The sequence below is a fragment of the Mesitornis unicolor genome, unplaced genomic scaffold (genome assembly GCF_000695765.1).
Source record: "Mesitornis unicolor isolate BGI_N332 unplaced genomic scaffold, ASM69576v1 scaffold1352, whole genome shotgun sequence".
Taxonomy (NCBI): domain Eukaryota; kingdom Metazoa; phylum Chordata; class Aves; order Mesitornithiformes; family Mesitornithidae; genus Mesitornis; species Mesitornis unicolor.
The window spans coordinates 27,227-48,287 of NW_010169694.1; the positions used below are offsets into that span (position 1 = coordinate 27,227).

The 21,061-nt window shown below is 39.7% G+C and overlaps 1 protein-coding gene across 1 annotated transcript in view; it reads right to left on the bottom strand.

Annotated features, from left to right (window-relative positions):
* KIAA0922 (KIAA0922 ortholog) overlaps positions 1 to 21,061 on the bottom strand; it is a 46,188-nt gene that overhangs the window by 4,070 nt on the left and 21,057 nt on the right. The window contains exons 13-29 of the mRNA XM_010179416.1: positions 20,486 to 20,603; positions 19,590 to 19,728; positions 18,473 to 18,582; positions 16,787 to 16,859; positions 14,661 to 14,803; positions 13,897 to 14,039; positions 13,397 to 13,583; positions 12,193 to 12,378; positions 11,459 to 11,608; positions 10,259 to 10,875; positions 8,604 to 8,758; positions 7,158 to 7,282; positions 6,004 to 6,161; positions 4,902 to 5,087; positions 3,777 to 3,855; positions 2,582 to 2,667; positions 1,174 to 1,294 (exon numbers count right to left, since the gene is read on the bottom strand). Of these exons, the coding sequence (XP_010177718.1) occupies positions 1,174 to 1,294; positions 2,582 to 2,667; positions 3,777 to 3,855; positions 4,902 to 5,087; positions 6,004 to 6,161; positions 7,158 to 7,282; positions 8,604 to 8,758; positions 10,259 to 10,875; positions 11,459 to 11,608; positions 12,193 to 12,378; positions 13,397 to 13,583; positions 13,897 to 14,039; positions 14,661 to 14,803; positions 16,787 to 16,859; positions 18,473 to 18,582; positions 19,590 to 19,728; positions 20,486 to 20,603 (2,776 nt within the window). The remainder of the gene's footprint in view (positions 1 to 1,173; positions 1,295 to 2,581; positions 2,668 to 3,776; positions 3,856 to 4,901; positions 5,088 to 6,003; positions 6,162 to 7,157; positions 7,283 to 8,603; positions 8,759 to 10,258; positions 10,876 to 11,458; positions 11,609 to 12,192; positions 12,379 to 13,396; positions 13,584 to 13,896; positions 14,040 to 14,660; positions 14,804 to 16,786; positions 16,860 to 18,472; positions 18,583 to 19,589; positions 19,729 to 20,485; positions 20,604 to 21,061) is intronic.

Here is a 21,061-nt window from a genome sequence, read left to right on the forward strand (position 1 = left end):
GTTGAAGTCCTGTTAAATGATAAGTTTTCTAAATTACACAGTAATTTGCAGGTATTATACTTGTTTTAATTAAAATAATTTCAAGAAGGCTTTTCAAAAGTAATTCTTAAAGATATGTTAGTAATGAAGCAAGCACTGCAATGCAGGAAGCTTGAAAAAGTCCAAGTCTGGACAAAGCAGGCACACGAAAGGATTTAATGTGAAGCTGTGTTAATTCAGTTTTACTATTCGGGCAAGAAGTCATCATAAGTGATCACTACTACATACGAATAAATAATTACATGTAATTTTGCATATAAAGTCCAAATGGAGCTGGGCTTATGAAAGCAAAGTAGCATAATACAGAATGTGTCACAAATCATCGTATATTTCATCTGACTTAGCAGTCAGGCAGACCACTGGCCATTGCTCCCAGTCATTAGGGCTGCAGTTCGTTAACACGACAGTTAAAATTGAGGTTAGCAGGCTGGTGGGGATCACCAGAGCATCCCTTGGGGATTCTGCGTTACCACTCTGTCATTTTGGATGACAGGATGTGACTTGAAGAACTGGCCATATTTCGCTGCTATACGGTGGCAGAGTATTTCTCCTCACTAGCTGGTGAAGTATCGTTCATTACTAAAACTTGGCAGTGCGGAGAGTATAAAGTACAAGAATTACCCAAGTTCATTACTACAGGAATCTAACCTAAATCTACACAGAGTCTGAAACAGTCAGACCAGTTTGTATCCTTACACCACCTTCAAACTGGACTATTTGCCTTTACTTTACAGTCCCTGTTCGTGCCATTTAATACAAGCATACACTGCGTAACATACCCCCGATAGAAAGATGCTACGTATTTAGCAAGAGGGCAACGAACATAAAAGCCAGGCCCTCTGCGTGGCCATGCAAAAGAAGTGGAAGAAAATAAGAGCTTTCCAAAGACTATTTAATTAAATTTGAAAGAAGTTCTGAAATATCTATATAGGAGTAGCAACACCAGTGAATTTATCTTGGCAAAATTAATCATGATCATAAATAACTAGAACAAAAAATGAAGTGACAGCAAGAATTTTACTTTAACTATTGTCTGCCTTATAAATATTTTAAGATAAGCTGAAGTGCAGTCCTCTGCATCACCAAAGCCTGAATAAGGCATTGTCCATACTGTTTACATAAACCATAACTTGCCTGTTGTGGACAGAGGGGGTTTCTTGGATCATGCATGGTATGTTGCTCTCAAGGTTGTAGTTTAAGCTGTTTGTCAGGCAGACTGGCTGGGCAGGCCACAACTCTCCTGTGGGGTAAAGACCTAAAAAAGGGAAAAGTGAATGAAATGCAGAACAACAGGAAGGAGACTCCACAAAGCCTGACTATCACAGTGACACTTTATTCTCAGATCCACAATAAGGGCTGTATGCTACATTAAAAAAATCCAGTTAGTAAGCAATCTCAATTTTTGTGATGAATGTCCATCTTTAAACAGATCTCTAAATTTCTATTTGTTAAAAATATATAAAAAGACTTGAACTAAGAAGCTGAAATTCAACAAAACAGGGCAAGAAATTCCTACAGAGAGTCCTTAAGTCCCCAGTGCCAGGGCAGCTCTCTTCCACATGGCAGGATGGGTGGCAGGGATGCGATCCCCACCAGCCTGTTCCTCACTCCCACCCGTCTGTCAGTAACCTGTAGGAACAGGGCTGGGTTTTTAGCAGATTAGAGCCATTCACCACCAAACAATATGTGAACTGCTTTCAGCTGTATTGAGCCCCTAGGGCAGATACTCATTGTGCTGCTCTCTATGGACTGAGTGCCCGGACTGCCCACAGATAGTTGGCTCTGTGAGGACACACAGCTGGAGAAAGGAAAAATCCAAATTAGCACTTTCCATGAGACAATGGTCGCAAAGTTGGCTCTGTTTCATTATTTCCCATGGTAGATATTATGAACAGTGCTACCGTGGAAGACGTTTTTTGTATCCTACCAGGCACAGGTTAAACCTAGAGCAGAAGAGACAGCCACAGGCAGGCAGTTCTGCTGCCCAGAACCACATGTCCTGACCAGCTTTAACTCCAGCTCACATCTAGCCTGTTGCTTTCATGAATCCCACTCAACAAGTTAATATTACTTCCATTTGAGATACAAACAATGAATACTCAAGGGTTTTAACAGCCCAACCCAACCTCATTCATTATTGCTTTCAAAGAGAGCAAGTCCCAACTGTGGGAATTCAGACAGAAAAATGGTTATATCTGGTTTAATGCCGAGCTTCATTTTAACACAGCAATCAGTGCTCTTGACCTCCCAACTGCACTACTTTTGGACATAGATCTGTGCAACGGAAGAGGAGGAAAAAGCAAAGAATACCTAAAATGTTGACTGAAAGCGAAATGCTGTCTTCACACAGAAAAGATGCAGCAAAAAGTGTCAAGTTTATAACTTTTGTTTGCTAACTGTGCTCTGAAGTTGTTTGGAAGTCAAGTTCTAATAACAGCATGTCTATCAGGTTGGTGTATACAAGTTTCATTACAGCAACATCACTGAAACTGCCCAACGCAGTGTGCAAAAAACAGCTTCAACTGTTAATGAAGTAACTGACCTTTATTTTTGTCAGGATCTGCAGCCATGTCAGTGAAATTGGGACACAAGGTTTCAGGATATTGGGGGATGCTGTTCATGTCTCTGCTGAATGAAAAGAAAATTTAATTTCTTAAGTCTAAACACTGTTATGCTTCATAATCCAAATTATTTCAAAGGAAATATACAGACATGTACAAAAAATATTCTAATGAACATCATGATTGCTACTGCTTTCCCATTCTTTCCTGATTTTTCTTATTTCGAATTAACCACTGTGCAATTTTTAAGTGTTTTTTCCAATTAAAAGACACCTTATTATGCATGCAAAATGAATAAAATTAATACATCTTAATTACCCCACTTTAATTATAAAAGTATCAACCAATTGCAAACTAATTCAACAGCTCTTCTCTAAAACTGGAGAACAAGCTGTAGTCCATGAAGATGAGCAGGATCTCTCGTAACATTTCAATGCTCCCAACAACTTTCAGGCAAGTTTACTTTTATGTGCGTGAAGACAGAGGCACAGCGAACATCAACTTCATATACGTTGAATTCCACCAAAGAAACTACTCAATATGAATGGAAAGGGAATATTTTCAAGCACCAGAATCCCAGAGGAAAAGGATTAAATTACTTGTGCTAGTGAAACCAGAGTGTCATGAATGAGAAGTGAAATGAGGACTCACAGTAATAAAAATTGTAGATGCTATCTCTACTACAGTAAAGAGGTAGAAGGAAATGTGGGGGGAAGGGGAAATCAATTTTCATGCTGTATATCTTAGGAGAACATTATTCCCATTAAAAGAATAACATCAACTTGAAAGTCTCACTTTTTGAGGTTTTTTTTGTTTGGTTGGATGTTGGGTTTTTTTTTTTAAGCATTATTACTTTAATATAACGAAGTGCTAATGGAAATAAGTAAGTAAGTTGTAAGATCTGGAAGAAATAAGAGGGCGAAAAAACAAACTAAATGTTTTGCCCCAGTTTTATTTTACATTTGGAAGCATTTATCTATTTCCCCAGCATAATCCATTTTGCAGATATCTTTTCAAGTACTAAAGAAGACTCTTCTTCTTCCAACTAGTAAGTACAATTAGATGATCACCAAAAGTGACAAGATAGCAGGTAGGTACAATTTATCAAACTGAGACAAGATTTCAAGTTGGTGATGTTTCTTTAATGCCTTGCAGGTGTAGATTCAAATTTTTTACCTGGTATTGCAGATGTTATGAGACAGATTTAAAGTGATAGGAGTTTCAGATGGAAAATCATTTTGTGAAATATTCTCTCCTAAAGAAAAGAATGACTGTGAAAATCAAAGCTCCTAAAAAAAGCAGTATGCACAGAAAAAACATACACACAAATATTTAAGACTCATCAATGGTGTTAAGTTTTCTCTCAGACTGGAGTATCCCTAAGAGCATTAATTTCAAAGCATGCTATCTATGTCCACGTGGTCTTAAATGTATTTTATCACAAGTGATTACCATGCTCTTAATGGAGAGGTTCCTTGTTACTACTACTAAATTTATTTTGAATTTGCTGAAGTTACTTGTTTTCCTTTTTTTTTTAAGATGCATTACAATTTGAATAAACACAAAAGTTTCGTGCACACAATTTGTTATCTATTAGATCGCAGGTTCAGATACATCACACGCTATCTTTTGGTAATGTAAAGTTTTATATGTACACAAATACACATGTAAGTACATGCGCATTTTTAAATCACTCAAACCAGCTTTTTTCAGGTGCTCAAAGCTGGTTTCACTTTGGTCTCTTCAGCACTTTAAAATTTACTTCTAGTGCTATGTCAATCTGGATGGAGATGGCACTGACTTGGTTTAGGCTTTCAACTATTTTAATGATATTCAGCCATTCAAAAAACTGCAGTAATGAAGCACAGGCCCCATTTCTCATACTAGCCAAGTTCTCATTTCTCATACTAGCCAAGTGGCTTGGGTCTCCTGGCTACTTATGCCTCAAATACTGCCATCCAGTCCCAGCATCCTCAGATCTGAACTGCTTTCACACATTTCTCATTTGTGGATTTCTTAAACAGCTATAACAAAAAGATGGTATTTTAATGAAAATAATGTGATGTAACATAAATTCAAAGGTAGAAACTGCTTTGAGTAGTGACTCAGTTCTTCCATGTTTCCATGCGGCTTCCTCAGTGAGGAGTCTGACACTTCCTCTGTAGCCCAAAAACTCATCTTCATCTCCACAAAATCTGTGATACTTTTTTCCAAGTACCAAGTTCTTATAATCTCTACCTGTGTTTCTGAGAGGTATTCTCTAAAACTCTATGGCGCAGAGGTGGTATTTGCAGAACTTACTGGATGGAAGAAAATGCCTGGCAGTAACCATGGGCTTCTTATCTCCGTCCGAACTGCTGGTGCTGCTCCAGCTACCCCAGCTCCCGCGACTGGCACGAACGCTTCCTGATGAACTTCCACAATCTGAGCTTGAATCAGAACAGAACTTCTCCAAACATTTCTTTTTGGACCGTTGATAAAAGCTTTCTAAAGAAGTTGCAAATAATAATAATAATTAAAAAAAGAACCCAACACAAAACATTTAAGAAAGTCTTTCAAGCTGAAGATTCAGTGAAAAGTCATCTGAAACACAAATTTACATGGATTCTCTCAATTTCTTGATAATAGGACAGAAAATAATATTTACTGATGGCCTCAAGATAAATGTGCCAGCCCCTACCATGAGGAACTTATGATCTACACGATATCCCCGGTGCAGTGGATGCCAGTCAGAGTACGGTGCAGGTAGGTAGGGGCAACAGTTTGAAATAGGAAGCCTATATGGTTCTTTGAAATATACAGTAAATACTTTAAACATGATAGATATCCTGGTTGTAGGAACACGCATACTAAAAGCAATGACAGATGTTGCAAGTAATTAATTCATAAGTGATAGACTCTCCTTTCTCATTAGTGGGGAGGCAAAGGACAACCCTATAAACATTGATACCTTCTTCAGCCCTCCTCTTCCTAAAAGCCAGGGAAAAACCTGGACTGAAATCCTGATGAAGCAGCAGGAAGCAGGTACCAGTCTCGTGGCGTTTTTTAAACGTGCCCTGCCTATTCTAATGGTGGCCTTTGCAATCCAGCCGCTACAGTTACTACCGGCTGGGATCTGGACACACAAGCAGACTGTCAGTCCTCCACTCCAGAATGATGGATTATGGCTTCAGATTGATTCACCTTCTGGTGTGCACCACCAACCGAGCCCTCAGAGAAAGGGCAGAAGGACAGAACTCCTCAGCAGAGAGGTGTGTGATTTCGGGCACCGCACCGCACCAGTCCTGCCATCTTCACGTCAGGGTTTGATGGGAAAAGGAGCAAAAGTCTCTCAAGGAAGAAATACAGCTCTACTGCCACAAAACCCACGTTAGATTTCTTAAAGACAATGAAGATTGCGTACCTGTTTCTCCCCGTATAGACAAGCTCCTAGCTTTCTGGTCTGCTTTACAATTTTCTCCGTTACTCTGAGGACACCAGGCTCTTATTCCAATATTCGCTCTCAGATCCGGCCTTTCAAATTCACTGCACATATGCTTCAACTCACTCTGCTCAGGGACCCTAGTACAACCACACCCAAAGAAACATGTTTGCATTTTACATTTCAGCTGCGTTTTATCTTTTCAGGCATTAAACACTTCAACTCAAACGGCTATCGAGGCAGGATGCGGGGCAAGCAATAAGTTTAGGATTCTTATTCCCCAATTCAACAGGAAGCTAAAAAAGCTTTCCCAAAATGCAGTACCACAGACTACTACCACTCAGGGGGGAAAGCAAAACAACAAATGTACGTTTAATTCCATCTTTAATGCACTTGCAGAGGCAATCAGATGGTACAGTGATAAGCACAGTCTAGCACTGTACAAAGGTCTAGATATAGGGAAAAATGTGCCCTACGTCTAATTCACTGGCATAATTATAACCAGAATAAAACCATCATCCAAAGTAATTTTAAATTTTTGCTAGTAAAAGTGAAATATCTGGATCCAATATTGTAATCAGAGAGTATTAAGGGAGAACGAATAAAATCCAGCTGTCAAGTTACTAGAGGAAGGAAATGGTTACATCTTAACTCAGAAAGTAGCAACTGCTGAATCAGTTCAAGGAACAGATACCGAATTTCAACATTTCCTTTCCATTTCTTTATCCTTCCTACCTACAAAGGAGTGCACCCTGCAGAGATTTACACATATGCTGACTTCCCACACAATGAACAGTAATTTATTTATAATTACTGTGCGTTAAGTCATAACAGCCCCCTCAGGTTTACAATCTCCTTGTCAAGTCCACTGACCTCAACAGGACCACTCCTAATAAAAATAAAGTCTCCGAAGCCTTTGTAGGATTGTGACCTTAATTCACAGGGCTGAGGGAAGGGAAGGAGGAGGATTTTCTCCTCATAAGTGTTTCTGTTCTAGCAGCAGTTCATAATTAAAGTGTGTTTATTTAAACAGACAATCTAATCCTGCCCAATGTACCATGCAAAACTCAGAGAAAACCTGCAGAAACATAACAGCAACTTTGGATTTCTTCGTAATTTGTTGAGGCAATACATACCTTGTAGATATATTAATGTTCTTCTTCTTATTTTTCCTAGATGTTCTATTTCTATTCCAATTCATATTTGGTGCATTTCCTTCCTTTTTCTCCTGAGGTTTCTTCTTCCTATATGCATATTCTTGCTAAAGGTAAAAATAAGAGCTGAGACAATGCATACATTATAGAATGAAGTTACCTCAGTAAATGAACTCCATTGGATTTTTCTAGCTAAATTTCTCTGGACAAAAAGATCTGACCCAAAAGGATAGTTACTTCATGATTTAGTGCTCCTCCAGAGCACATCCTCTTTCCAGCACCATCAATCTGACCAGCCTTTCCAAGACTCTGTCCTTCAAGACACCAACAGATGATGAGAAAGAAATGTTTGAATTCCCAATGTTAGCATTTTTCCCCTCACAGCATCTCACCCTGACTTCCACAGAAATAAGAAAAAAAAACCAGAGGGAGTAAAAGGAAAGCAGTCAATAAAATTCCCAATGTGCTAAAACCAAAAAACATCTGCCAGATTTATGATCAGTTTGTGTGCAAGTTCAGCAGCAATAAATCCTCCCTTTCCTCAGCAGCTGGGGGGCGGGGGGAGGCATTCGTTTGAATTACAACTGAGGAAATTACGGGGTAAGTTAACCAACAAATAATAGTCATCTTTTAAAATGCAAGAAAGAAACTGAGCACCATCAGCCACACATGCAAAGAAGTTTGTAACAACTGTTCCCAAAACAAGACTGGACCCTGTCTGTTCTGATAGAGATTCCTCAAGCACAGTAAACAATTCCTCCTTGCACCTTTTTGCCATAGGATTCCTATCCAGTGGACAGGAAACAAACATAACCCAAAATTCTTGGTTTTTACTAATTACCTGATGAAGTTCTTTAAGTGTTTTATGCTGCCTGTGGGAAAGCTACAGCCTGCTGTGTTTAACATGCTCAGAAACCAGGAGTGAAGACTGCTCCTTCTCAGCAGCTTCACACTCTGTTAAGGGGCTTCTGCCTGTTGGATTCCCAAATTTAAATTTCTGATGCAAAGCCCTGTATTTGGAGATCAGGACTGCAAACGAAGGCAAATGCACCCATCTAGGAGACCTCCCCTCCAGAGCACACTCCCACATCATTACTGTGGTTGAGAGCCGGCATTAGAATCCAATCTGTTTGTGCCTGCTCTGACAATAATGGAGAAAATCTCTGGCTGCAATACAGCCAGTATCATAATACAAAGGGTGCTTTAATTCCTCCCCAAACTGTCCATCATTTGATCAAGCAGCATTAGCATGCAATGGATGCAGGACAGCACATCTGCATATTTCCTCTTTCATCTGATTTCGTGTTTCAGATCTGTGACTGCACGCTATAGTCCCTGCACGCACACACATACCTGTGCATACATACATAAGTAAACAACAAAAAGATCATTTTAAAATTTGAAAAGCGGAAAGATCACAATGCAAACCTCAGAAGAAGCAACCTCCTCTTTTGCGCAGCATGAAGTCTCTTCCTTAGGTCCTTTATTCATCTTTTTCTCCGTGGAAGGCTTTAGGTTGATCTGCTTTTTTAAAGTCTCACAGTTTTCTGTTTCGTTCCTGGGAGGCACTTGCTGGCTGTTCCCTGCGATTAAACAGTAACATCAGTTGGCTTGGAAAGAGAATGGGCTCCCCATTATAACCTTTCTTTAAAAGCAGACTTGTGCTGCTTTCCAAAACACTAGGAGACTGACCTCTAGGCTGCTGATATTGAAAATTTCAAAATCAGAAGCTAAAGCAGCGTAAAATTACTTAAAGAGTGGTTGCAAAAAGTAGCTCTGTATTGATTCACGCTCACTGGCACATTGCTTTTACCACGTGCATAAATTACCAAAGTCCTGCTCATCTCATTCAAATTTGCAATATTCAGGTCCCTGCCATGGCTCTGTAAGGTAGAATCTGAAGCCAGAGAATACTGGGCTAAAAAAACATGACCTGTAGTGCATTGCCACTGAATACAAGTAACTCTCAGTACTCCTGAAACACTCTCTCAAGGTGGAAGTCAACCAAAGTAAGTGTAGTATCTCTCAACTGGTTTATGTATAACCATGATTTCCATAGCCTGTACACAAAATTTACTTTCCTGTGCATGTAAATAGCTAAGACATAATTACTGATTGTTTTCCCCTGCAACCTGATATCCTAATTCAAAGCAAAGAACAAACACCACTTTGAAATTCTTCATGTTCTCCTAAACTGCAAAGTATTTCCTAAGTACGAGTGAAATCATCCTGCTTCCACCTCAGACAGCACACTTGTACCTGCTCTATCTCACAGATAACACCGCAATGGGGAGCAACGGGCCCAGGCTAACAACTACACACTACAGCAAGGCTGAAATCCTCCGTGGTGGCTCACTTACTAAATAAACTAAAACTCTGCCACAGCTACAGCAATGCCAGTATTTAGCATTCAACTACTTGAATGCTACAATTCAACTACTTGTACTTTACTAAGTAAAGCCAAGCTTCCAGAGGACACATTCTCCTACCCTGCTCCCCCCAGGTGCTCTTGGGCTGCTCTTAAATTTTGACTTGTGAAGCTAAGAGGTAGGACTTCCCAGGCAGCTTAATTCCACAATTAAAAAAATACAATAAAATAAAAAACACATCTATGCAGTTACTAAGAGAAATGTTGATCTGCAAATTCCTACAAAACAGAACTTCACAATACACCAGTGTCAGCTTTATCAAAGGAGTTCTGAATATCCAGTACTGAATGTGCTTGCTTGGTGACTCTAAAAGTCAGGCATTGGATTTTTAGGGGACCTGAAAATCGCAAACCGGGATGTTTCTGAGTACTGGAAATTTGTGTCTTATAAGCAGATCTATGAAACACATTATTTTAACCATTAAAATGCAACAGCAAATGCTTGAAATCTGTAAACCAAGGCAAATTTATGATTTATGAAACAACTTTTAATGCAAGCTGCTTCCTTAGGAATGTAAACATTCCTAAGATGTATCGTAGCGAACACATTAGAAATACATCTCCTTCTCCCCTGCAAAAGGCAAAGTTGTGATCACAGTGAACCCAGCAGAAGATTTCCCCAGTAATTTCAATTGATAAAGTGAAAAAAAATTACCACTATTTTTCCTAGAGATTTCTTGCTGTTCTGGCTGTTGCTGAGGTGAATTTCCGGACAAGTGACTTTCAGGTAGCTTCTTGGACATCTTCACAGGACAGAACTCCTGTTCTTTGAGCTCAACTAGATTTTCTGAAGTTTTAAGGTTAGTTTCCTTAGGAAACATACAAGTTTGAAGATCTTCCTTCAGATCACACTCTGAAGAGGTATTTTTAATGAGAACTGCATTTTTCAGTGTACTTTCTTCTTTACCCAGAAAGCTTTCTGGAAGAGTTAAATTCTTGTTAACGTTTATGCCATTTGCATATTTTAGAGTTACCCAGTTCTCACTGACAACATCAGTGCAAATGTCCTCTTTTGGTGCTGAGATCTGGCTCTCCGCAATCTGATTTTGTTTCTCATCAGTAGTTGTGATGGCACTGCCAGCCGCTGTGTTTGGTTTCTGCTTACTGTAGTAAACTGAGCATTTGTGTTTCTTCTGAGAGTGGCTGTAGGTTGCAGGACTTCTCTTCGCTGCGTTCTGGCTCCGGCTGGAAGAAGTGCCTACAGACAGGAAGCCCTTCCCTTTACCTTTATCTGAGGAACTATAGGAATCCATGAATGTCTTGCAGCTTCCCCTGCAAAAAAAAAACCAACAAATTATTTGAGATTTATTTTTACCTATGAAACTATCATGAATTGTTTTATGGGATATTTTTGTAGGAAAAGAAAGGGGGGCGGACCCACAAGCTGTGAAACTGCATTAGGTCTTCAATTTATCATGCCAGTTAAGCACATTCTGATTCCAGTGGGAGTTGAGCAAGACTCTAAGTATGTGCTCAGACTTCAAACACACTTACATGCTTCAGCGAGCAAATGCCTATCTGACCACCCAAGAGGGTCAAATTTGAGGATCATTAATGTATTTTCCATTCTTTCCATGGCTGCCACACGTGGTGTATCCATTACATTCCATCACACAGTTTTTATCTTATGTACTACTGACAATAACACAAGACTAACAAACCCTTGAGTTCTTCCATTTCTCTTCTGTGGAGTTGAATATACACCACAACACTAAAAGCTCTCTGAAAGAGGTTGCCTGAACACTCTCTCTTCTAAACCAGCCCGCAGCAATATCAAAATACAGACAGAAAGCATAACTGCACAATAAACAGGGTATTAAAAAAGGGAATTCAAAAGAAGAAAAGGTATTTTTACTTGTAGGAATCAGAGCTGATCACATCAACAGAGCTGCTGTTCTGCTGCGGTGAAGAACTAGAGTTTGGCCTCTGTCTTGATTTCATGAACTCTGCTAGAATATACTGGGCTTGCTGGAAGGCTATCAGAATCACTCCGAGCAGGGACAAACTGCCAAAGAAAACAACAGACACCAGTGACTACAGCTGTCAGAATTAATCAGTGAAGGAGTCAAAAAGCTTTTAACAAGATGCACTTTTCAAACATTTTGTCAGTAAATTCCAAGTAAGAAGACAGATGAGAAAACTCAAAATACGGTTTGAAATAAATATTTCATTTGGTTGTCTGAAACTTTAAAATAAAATTCATGTAAATTTTCCAGAAATACTTGAAGATAATTTAGCAGTCCAGCCAATTCTATCTATGACATTCAGATACTAATATGTTACACGTGTATCTCTACTGCAGGGGGAGCAAGTCTTCTAGCAAGGGGACTATCCACTGGGTATTCCTCTGGGGGTACCCTCGCCCTTTCTTCCTGCAGCCTTAACATGGAAGTTTATCAGAAGGAGCAGCAAGAAATGCTTGACAACTCTGTCACCAGCTACTGCTTCACTCCTAAGCTGCCACAGACAGCTGGCAGGACTCTCAGGAGACAGATGCTGAAGAGATTTAGGCCCTATCACCACTAAAAAAATATAAGACAAGCCAGAAATGCTTGCTGATCTCTCACTGGTGGGTCCCTAAAGCAGTACCTTACGAAGAGGACAGTGAGCCTCCAGAAAGACTCTTCCCAGCTGGGTCCTGGCACCACATCTGCACACAGCGGTAACAGATGGTGAGGAAGAGTCACATTGAGTGTGAAGTGGAACTCCAAGTCAGCCGCAGTCACCAGCGTAAGCTCCCGGATCACCCACGAAGATGTGAAGTCAGGAGTGAATCTGTCAGGAAAAGCAGACGGTTGGTGTTATTTTTCCATCGTTGGGCTGAATTTCTTTTTCTGAAGTCACACTGACACAAAAACCAAAATAACTTCTGATTGAATAATGAAAAAGGCAAGGAAATAAGTGACCACTGTCTGCTTAGACTACGCAAATGGCATTAGCACCTAACAGGTAAGACTGAGGTCATCTTCAAGCAGTAAAATACGTGTTTTTATGGCGACTCTTCACAATACTCTCGTTACTGCGACTCATTTTCCTTTCCTTAAGGAGGTGCACGTGATCATTTATGTGAACATAAACACTCTCTACCAAAAGCAGAGTTCTCAAGTGTACAGGCAGCATCACTTCAGAAGGGGCCGGGTACTGGGGGTAAGCCTAGAACAAGGCTGGGAAGACAGGGAAAGCTGAAGAAAACATCAGATTTTTCTTTTCTTCCACTTATTTCCCTGACCCATACCATTATTCTATTTGGCTGCCACGGGTGCTGCTAGGTCTGACTTGTTTTTCCAATCAGTTGAGGTGATACTTGTTGTATATGAAACCGCAGTTACTGTAATGCAGTAATATTGACTCTAGTTATGTTTAAGTCATGACTTTCACTCAACAGGATTCCAAAAATAATCCAGTTTTGTGCAATGTTAAAAAAAGATGGCTAGGTTACGGTCAGGCTACTTGGAACACGCTAGAGAATAATCACCAAATTTTTAAAAAGCCGTTGGCAAAGCATGTCGTACTCTTTTATTGTGACATCTCTTTTGCTTTAATTTCTTATTTCATAATGCACTGTTAAAAGCGTGTATGAGGCTTTTGAAAAATAATGGAGTCTCAAAGAGGCGTTATTATATTATTAATTTGTTAGTATTACCCTTACTGAAACGGGGCAACGCTGATGAAATTCAGAATCAAAGCTCACCAAATTTTGTGTGCGGGTGTGCTACTGAAGTGTCTGTTACTGAAATTAATTATTTCGAATTTCCACTTAAGTTAGTCTGTCAGCAAATTTGTCAGTGCTTACACAATGCTGATGTCTCGTGATGAGTTCTGAGCCAGAAAAAATTCCTGACAGTCTAACACTTCAAATCCGTATCCTTGGCAACTGTAACCATTGATTTTCATTGATGAAATTGTTATAGGAAGAGGCCCAATATTCTCCACTTTGAAGTTCTTCGTAATGGATAGAATTTGCTTGCTGTCTTTCAGTTCTTAAAGAAAAAAAAAAGAATTATTATTTTACAGTTCTTAAAATTATTTTATGCTTACAGATAGACTGCTATCTTTACTTTCAACCTAATAAAAAAATTCAGAGTTACCAACATTTTAATACAGACTGTTTCACAGTAGTTTCTTTCTAGAATTTTTTACCATCCTCAGTCAGGAGGTCATCCTCTCATGACCGAGCTCTTCAGCTTTTTCTGCTTCAACATTCTGTTTACTTAACACTATGGTACCACATCAGCACCACTACGGAGTGATGCAGTCAGCTACAAAATCAGAGACCTGTTTTTTCCTACTCACGTCGTCTGCAGTCCATCAGCGTAGCTTCTGGCACCTTGAATCGAAGGGATCCTCCTGCACCAGGTAGCCTTCCCCCTACTTTAAGCAATTCTTTGGCTCCAAAGCCTTCTACATTGACCACATCGAGAACGGTCAAGTTGTTTCTGCCATAACATAGAAATCAAGCAGTCAGCCATTAAAACACAAATGAAGTTTGCAAAATCATGGATTTGCTATCTAGGTGCCAACGCAAGAAAACATTGCTTCAGTAATGAAATCAGAGGCCACATCTGCACAGGTTTCCCCTAAATACAGCCAGGATCACTCTGGAAGGAGTCACCAGTGAATTTCACAAAGTGAAGCAGCTATGTGATCACTGCCACTGGATAAAAACTGCACTACCCAGTAAAAACCAGCATTTCTTCCATAAAATCTCTTTTCCTTCAGAGACAGCCAATGTGTGGCTACACTTTGACTCAATGGATCCTTAAATCCTACCACTATGGAGTTAAGTTGAAAATAGCAAAGCCACCCAATCCGTTGCTTTCTTAACTCAAAATCACCTCAGTACAGTCATATACATTTTAAAACCCACTGATCACACACCAAGAAAAAAGGCTCTATTTTTTAACGACCAAGACATAAGGCATAAAGACTTTTTCTAAGCAATTTTTATTACACTGAAAGTATTCTGACTTTCAAATTTTGACTGTCTTCACTCCAAAATTTGGCAAATTCATTTTCACATTGATTTGATTCTCACTTAAAACCGAAACCTGGCTTACCTGATTAAAATAAGGGAAGCTACTCTCTTGTAGTCAACCGGTGTAAAAATGACTCCGACTTTCCTGGTTTCCAGTGGCTGTAAGCTTAACCAAAGCAGCTCAGAACTGCATTTCTTGTTGATGAGATCCTCTTGATGTGCATTCTGCTGAAATAAGGTACTTATTATTCACAGAAAACACATGTGTTTAAAGAGCTCAATAAAGAAAGCACTACATCTTTACTTAGCACCACATAAGACATTTTTGGCAAGGTGCAATAACTGCTAACAAACTTGTTATACAAAAGTCTTTCAATTTGACAACATAAAACATCAGATAAGTTTGTTTATTTGAGCAAAAGTTCATATTACTGCACTTATTACTATGAGGAATGTATTACTTCATTTTTTTTTTTAAAACAGTTTTTATTTGCTCAGATGGAAAAGAAATTATATAGTGTCTTTCATATTCAAGGAGTCCTGAAACACTTCACAACACAACGAGAACTGACAGTATCCTGATTACACAGGGAAATGTGGCAACCATTATACCCCCAGCGTAAGACTTGCGACTTGATTTAAGTGAGAAAGGGGCCGTTGGCAAGAATGTTGATCATTTGAGTCGCTGGAAACAGGCCAAAGTGAATTCCCTACCATATTAATTGAAGACCAGAACTACCAGAAGTTCAGCGAGTCTGGAATGTATGTAAATCTTGGTTGGTTGGGTTTTTGATACTGTTTATTCTTTTCCCCATGAGAAAAATGAAAATAGCCCTAGAAATCTCTAATCCAAAACTGGGGGTGTCCTCTTAGAAAGGTGCATTAGACACCTATAGTAGTCAAAACAACCACAAACATTACAAAATGGGCTCTTGGTTTGGTTGTTTTTCAATTCATGGCTGTTGTACTAATGGCTTTTCTGATCTTTTCCAGTCCAGAATGCTTTTATTCTTAGCCTACTTTACGAAAAACAAAGCAAAAAGTAAAAACAAACATACAAAAAAGTTTCAGAGCCTACATTTAACAGCCAATATTTATTAAAAGCAAACCACTCATGGCATTTGCAAACTTCACCCAGTCATTCCTTACAAACAGAGGTATGCACGCATTCAAATGTGAGCCTAACAATTCGTTACACATGTATATAAAGCAACTAGGGAAATGATGACAAATTAAAAAATATACACATTAACAACTAGTGATTCGGTTCACAAGCCAAGATCTGTGATGAATACCTATCTAACCATACATATTCCTCCTAGCTCTTCAAGTCTCTAATGAAAAACAGAAACTACACACACTGAGGTAAAGGCCTACCTCTATTTTTCCATTTGATCAACAGTTTGGTGTACGGGACCGTGGAAACTCAGTCCTACCCATGTACTAGTGAACTACCTTATCTTTTTCAGCATGTGCCTACAGGCTAGGATTTATGAACTGCTGTCTCCTCTCTTTTACAGCAGCTCTTACAACTGTTGCCAGAAAGGAAAGGTCAGCTTTGATTAGTGTAGCAAACATAGTCTTTTCTTTTTATAAGGTACTAATCTTTCATTAAGGTCTGCATATGTGCAGAAATGTGCATCTACATAACACATTAAAGATGCGGCTGCAGCATGCCAAAACAACAAGGAAAATAGGTCAATTCCAGGCTTCAGCACAAACTAGAAGTCTAAGAAGAAATTCTCTGGGTACCCTGGACAGTACTCGGGTTGTCAGAATACACCAACATCCCTGATACAACATCTTCTCTAGTGTAAAAATCCAGCCTTCTCCTCCCTTGAGCTATCAGACAGCGTTTTCCTTCACTGAAAAGATTATCAGTTCGCCTCTGCTGCCACTGACTCGAAAGCCTGAGACTTCATGGTCAACCTGGGGCTAAATGTAAGTCCAGACACAGAATGCAAATGGTGGCCTCTTCAACACGCACACACACGCGTGCACACACTCCCTCCCTGTCGGTGTTTTTAAAAAAGCTCAAACTCTGAAGAAAACCCCATTAGCTGCAAAGATACAAGCCTTACAGTGAAGCAAGAAAACATTACTGAATCGCTTTGAGTAGTACTTGGGAACAACTCAGATATAATAGTGTAGCTAGAAAAAGCTCTCTCTAGTGTGTCAGACCATTTCTATGAAAAGCAGTCATCTTACCCTGTGAGAACATTCATCCATGAGCCTGAATTCAGTGGTTGTGAAATTAATAGCTTGTACGTTTATGCCGAACCTGAATAAACCAAAAGAGAAATTTAAGCACTTCAAACCTACTCTGTCAGAGCAACATTGACTTATTTTCACATGCTGGCATACATTCTTAAATAAAGAATACTTTTACAATTGCATTTTGGCAGATGTGAAATACAGTGGAAATATGGCCCTCCATTTTAACAGAATACACCACAAATCCGTTTTACATGGATTCCACACATTGGGAAAACAAATGGCTGGGCATTTCAGATCTCTCAGCACACAATATTGCAAAAGATCACAATCAATAAATCTAATTTCTATGCCACACAAACACAAACGCCCCAAAGGTTCTAGTGCCCATATAACTTAAGAAATAATCATTATCAAATCTCATTAATTTACTCGAATATCCTTCTTTCATTTGTCTGGGACAAATTCCTATTTTCTTTCACATACTTCTCAAATTCAATTCAATTTACAGCAGTTGATTATTTGCCTGAGAGCAAATTACAAGCATTTGACATTCAGGTATTGAAAACAGACATAAGAAAACCAATGGGTAAAATTTAAATTACAGAGGACTAATGGACCTTCAGGCACTGAATTGGAAATGCACTTGTTATAACTTTCTATGACACCAGCTTAAAAAGAACTAGTTAGTGGATTTCTGGTAAAACTAGAATAGCTGCAGAAACAAAAGTGTGCGAGTACAGAGAAAATGTAATTTCAAATCACTAAAAAGAGTCTATGTGGAAATTATACTTAGTATACAACCAGATGTAGTTATTACCGTGCATATATATACACAAACACACATATATATGCACATATGTATGCAGAGAAATGAGCTCAAGGACGCAATTACATAGGGATTTGGATTCCAAAAGTTATACTTGGGCATGTGAGCAGTTCCACTGGCTCCAACCAACCAACCAGTCCTACCAACAGCCCTGTCAACAGTTTTGCAAATTTGAGTGTGAGAGCCAGGGCTAATTTTGGTGAACTTCAGCTCACATCACCAAGCCCCTTTACACTGTTCATCTAACTCTTATCTAGATTTCTCATTAGATCTTCTCAGTTCTAAACCAGAAAGTTCAAAACAATGTCGAAAGACTCACTTAGCAGGCCCTAAACATTTATGGTGGGATTCCTGGCTCCTGTTTCCTCTTCTTCAACCAGGGTTTTTACCTAAGAAAATGCTAAGGAGAAAACTTTTTCTGGTGTGAAGGTTCAGTTACCTTCCTCCCTACTGATGGGTCTACAAACTCTGTATACTTCCCAACCAGCCTTGCAGGGAGACTGCACATCCCCAATTCTGCAAGTTGCTCCCCTTGCCTGGACAGCTTGCACAAGCCTGCAGTAAGCCTCAAATTTTAGAAGATGACCAATCATAGTTTATGGCTGGCAGGAACAACCTTGCTGAAAACATGCTCAGTTTGGTTTTATCGGTGCTCAGGTCCATCACAAAGTCACGCGTCAAAGAGGGAGCTGCTCCGAACATGATCGTATCCTTCAAAATGGGTCAGAACACTGTCCACACCTCACTTATGCTTTGAAAAATAAAGACTAACAATAAGCAACAATCATACGGCATGGCAAATGCACCTTTTAAAAGAGAAAACAGTATCCTGAGATAGCTATACTCATTACCATTTGTTGAGCAGATTCAGTGAAGCTTGAGGATCAGGGTAGTATGAGAGAGGCAGAAGCTGCAACGTAACTGGGAAGGATGATGGGTTTCTTAGTACGAAATATTTTACCTAAATAGTTTGGAGGGGAAAAGAAGAAGTTAATAACTACATACTTGAGAATGGGAAGGTAAAACAACTCAGCACTGGTAATATGACCTGCATTTTCAAGGGACTTCAACCTGGCTTCTGTCTTAATGCAATATAATCATAAGTGTACAAAACTGGAAGGAACAACAGGACGTGTCACTACGATGGCACCATTTGTAAAACCAGCTAAGAGTGCATGAAGATCTGCATGTGCAAAAATGAAGACCTCTGCTGCCCCCCAAACAACCCTTTCATTTGGGTTCTGATTTGTGCAGGCAGACATGAACAAAGCTCTTCCACAGAAGAAGGTGAAGTTAGTGAGGTGCCACCATTCCTGACAGAAGCCTGAGCACAAGCAGGTTAGACACGTTACTGTAATGACTGACAATCAAATGGCACAAATGCAATATTGAGGCAATTCACAATACGTGCATGTGAAAAATCACCTCCCTATGACTGGTTTTGCCCCAGGTTAGGGTAGTAGTGACCAAAATCTGACAAACGAGAAAGAAACAACCCTCGGTGTGGTTGGGAGGCATACACTGCTCTGCTGATCTCTCAAGTGCTGTATCTCACACAAATGTTTCACACACTTCCAACGCATAAGGCAGTGGCGTGGCAATGGCCATCCCGTAAGCACGTGCAACATTAATGGTAGCATATCCTAGCCCTGGCCCCTTGTTCAATTATTTTACAAGCATGTCATTTAGGCAATGATGCAAGGAAAGCTTTAACAACCACAAACAATTGTTAGTTAAGACCTACACTGCTTTACTCGTCTCCTTGTATTAAAATACCCCAGCTAGGTAGCTAGAGAACTTATCAAAGAGCCAAAGGCACGCAAACAGGGTGTCTTAAATTAAGACCTCAAAACACTGATCTACAAGCAGTGTGAAAATGCTGAGCATCGCCAAATATTAACCACAGGCTTTGTTATTTAACAAGCTAAACATACATCAGCTCAGAAAAAGCGTAACAACCATGCTCACCATACTACTTTTAACTGCTGTGGCACTGAAGTTGAGTGTAAGGCCAGGCTCTGTAGTCAACCGCGGCAAGAAAAAGGCGAAGGACTCCTCTTCAGGCTTCCTCTGGTGAATAAAGCGAGCTGATCCTAAAATACTTCTCCTGCTTTAATGGCAAAATCATAGGGCTTTGTTAATCTTATTTTCTTTTTTATTTCAAACAAAGAACAAAAAAAAATTGTTGATTTACCAGGACCTATAATTACATCAACTAATTTTCCCTTTAAAATGTCCTTCACCAAATAAAGCTCATAAAGCTGTAACCTAGTACTAGAGAGTCCGTGTAACTTAGGTGCATCCCTTCAGTCTCCACTCTTCCACCTGCAACACAACTGTGATTTTCACAGCTCCACCTCCTTATTCTGGAAAGGGGTGGATGCCAGGGATGCACCATCTCTACAAGAAATGCTCAGTCACAGCGACTGCCTCCTTCCCAGCGTCCCCAGCATGCAATATCCATTAGGACAGGGACTAAAAGCCTTAAAAGTTGTTCAAAGGCCCTGATCCTGGAAAGACTGCGATGCGAGCTGTTGATGAAGGACTTGTGCAACTCCGGAAATGATCTGGTAATACACACTTCTGACTGCTTTCACACTGGGTAGCTGTGGTGGGGTTACTGCAGTCAGAATGTTATTTACAATCTGAAGTTTGGGCACCTGAAACGTTTACTTGTGGCTGGTAGTGCCTTGAAATGGAAACTGGGAGTGCTCTGAAACCCCAGGCGCTTCAAGATAACTAACTTCAGTGCAGTAAAGTAAAAAATGTTTGTTCTTATTAAGAATACTTCAAAACAGAAATATTTTCTCTTACAACACACTGTGCTGACTTGAATTAAGAACCTCAACAGATTCTGTACAGACCTGCAGGCTTCCCCACGTCTTATTCTTTGCCATCTTTCATAAAGTTCATGTGCAAGTTCAGAATCCACATCCCAAGCAGAGTGATCCACAGAGAGACTCTTCTGCCAAAGCAGATTTGCTAAAACAATAACAGATTTTTCATTTTTTAAAGAGATAACGTTTGCTCCGGCCATCAACCTACTTCTGAACACAAGGTACAATCAGTACCTGCACAGGGTCCTGACACAAGAACAAAAAAGGCAGCCCGCTTTTTCCCTTCAAAGCAAGCATATGTGAGGGTATGTATGTTACTGTCCATATCTGATTTGCTTCAAGAAATACATCTGCAAAACAACAGTAATTCTACACGTAAATGAGTATGGGTATTGCACAGGCTTTGTACGCTCTAATAAGCCCTTTTTACTGTTGCTATTTCTAATGAATGCCCTTGAAAAGTCATTACATTTATCAGCAGTTCTTACACAGAACTCTCCACTGATGCCAATAAAGCATCGAGATCACACACTATTCTCTGCATAGCGGTACAAAATTATAATACCACAGCACCGCAGGGAGCAAAACAAATCCCACAGTTTG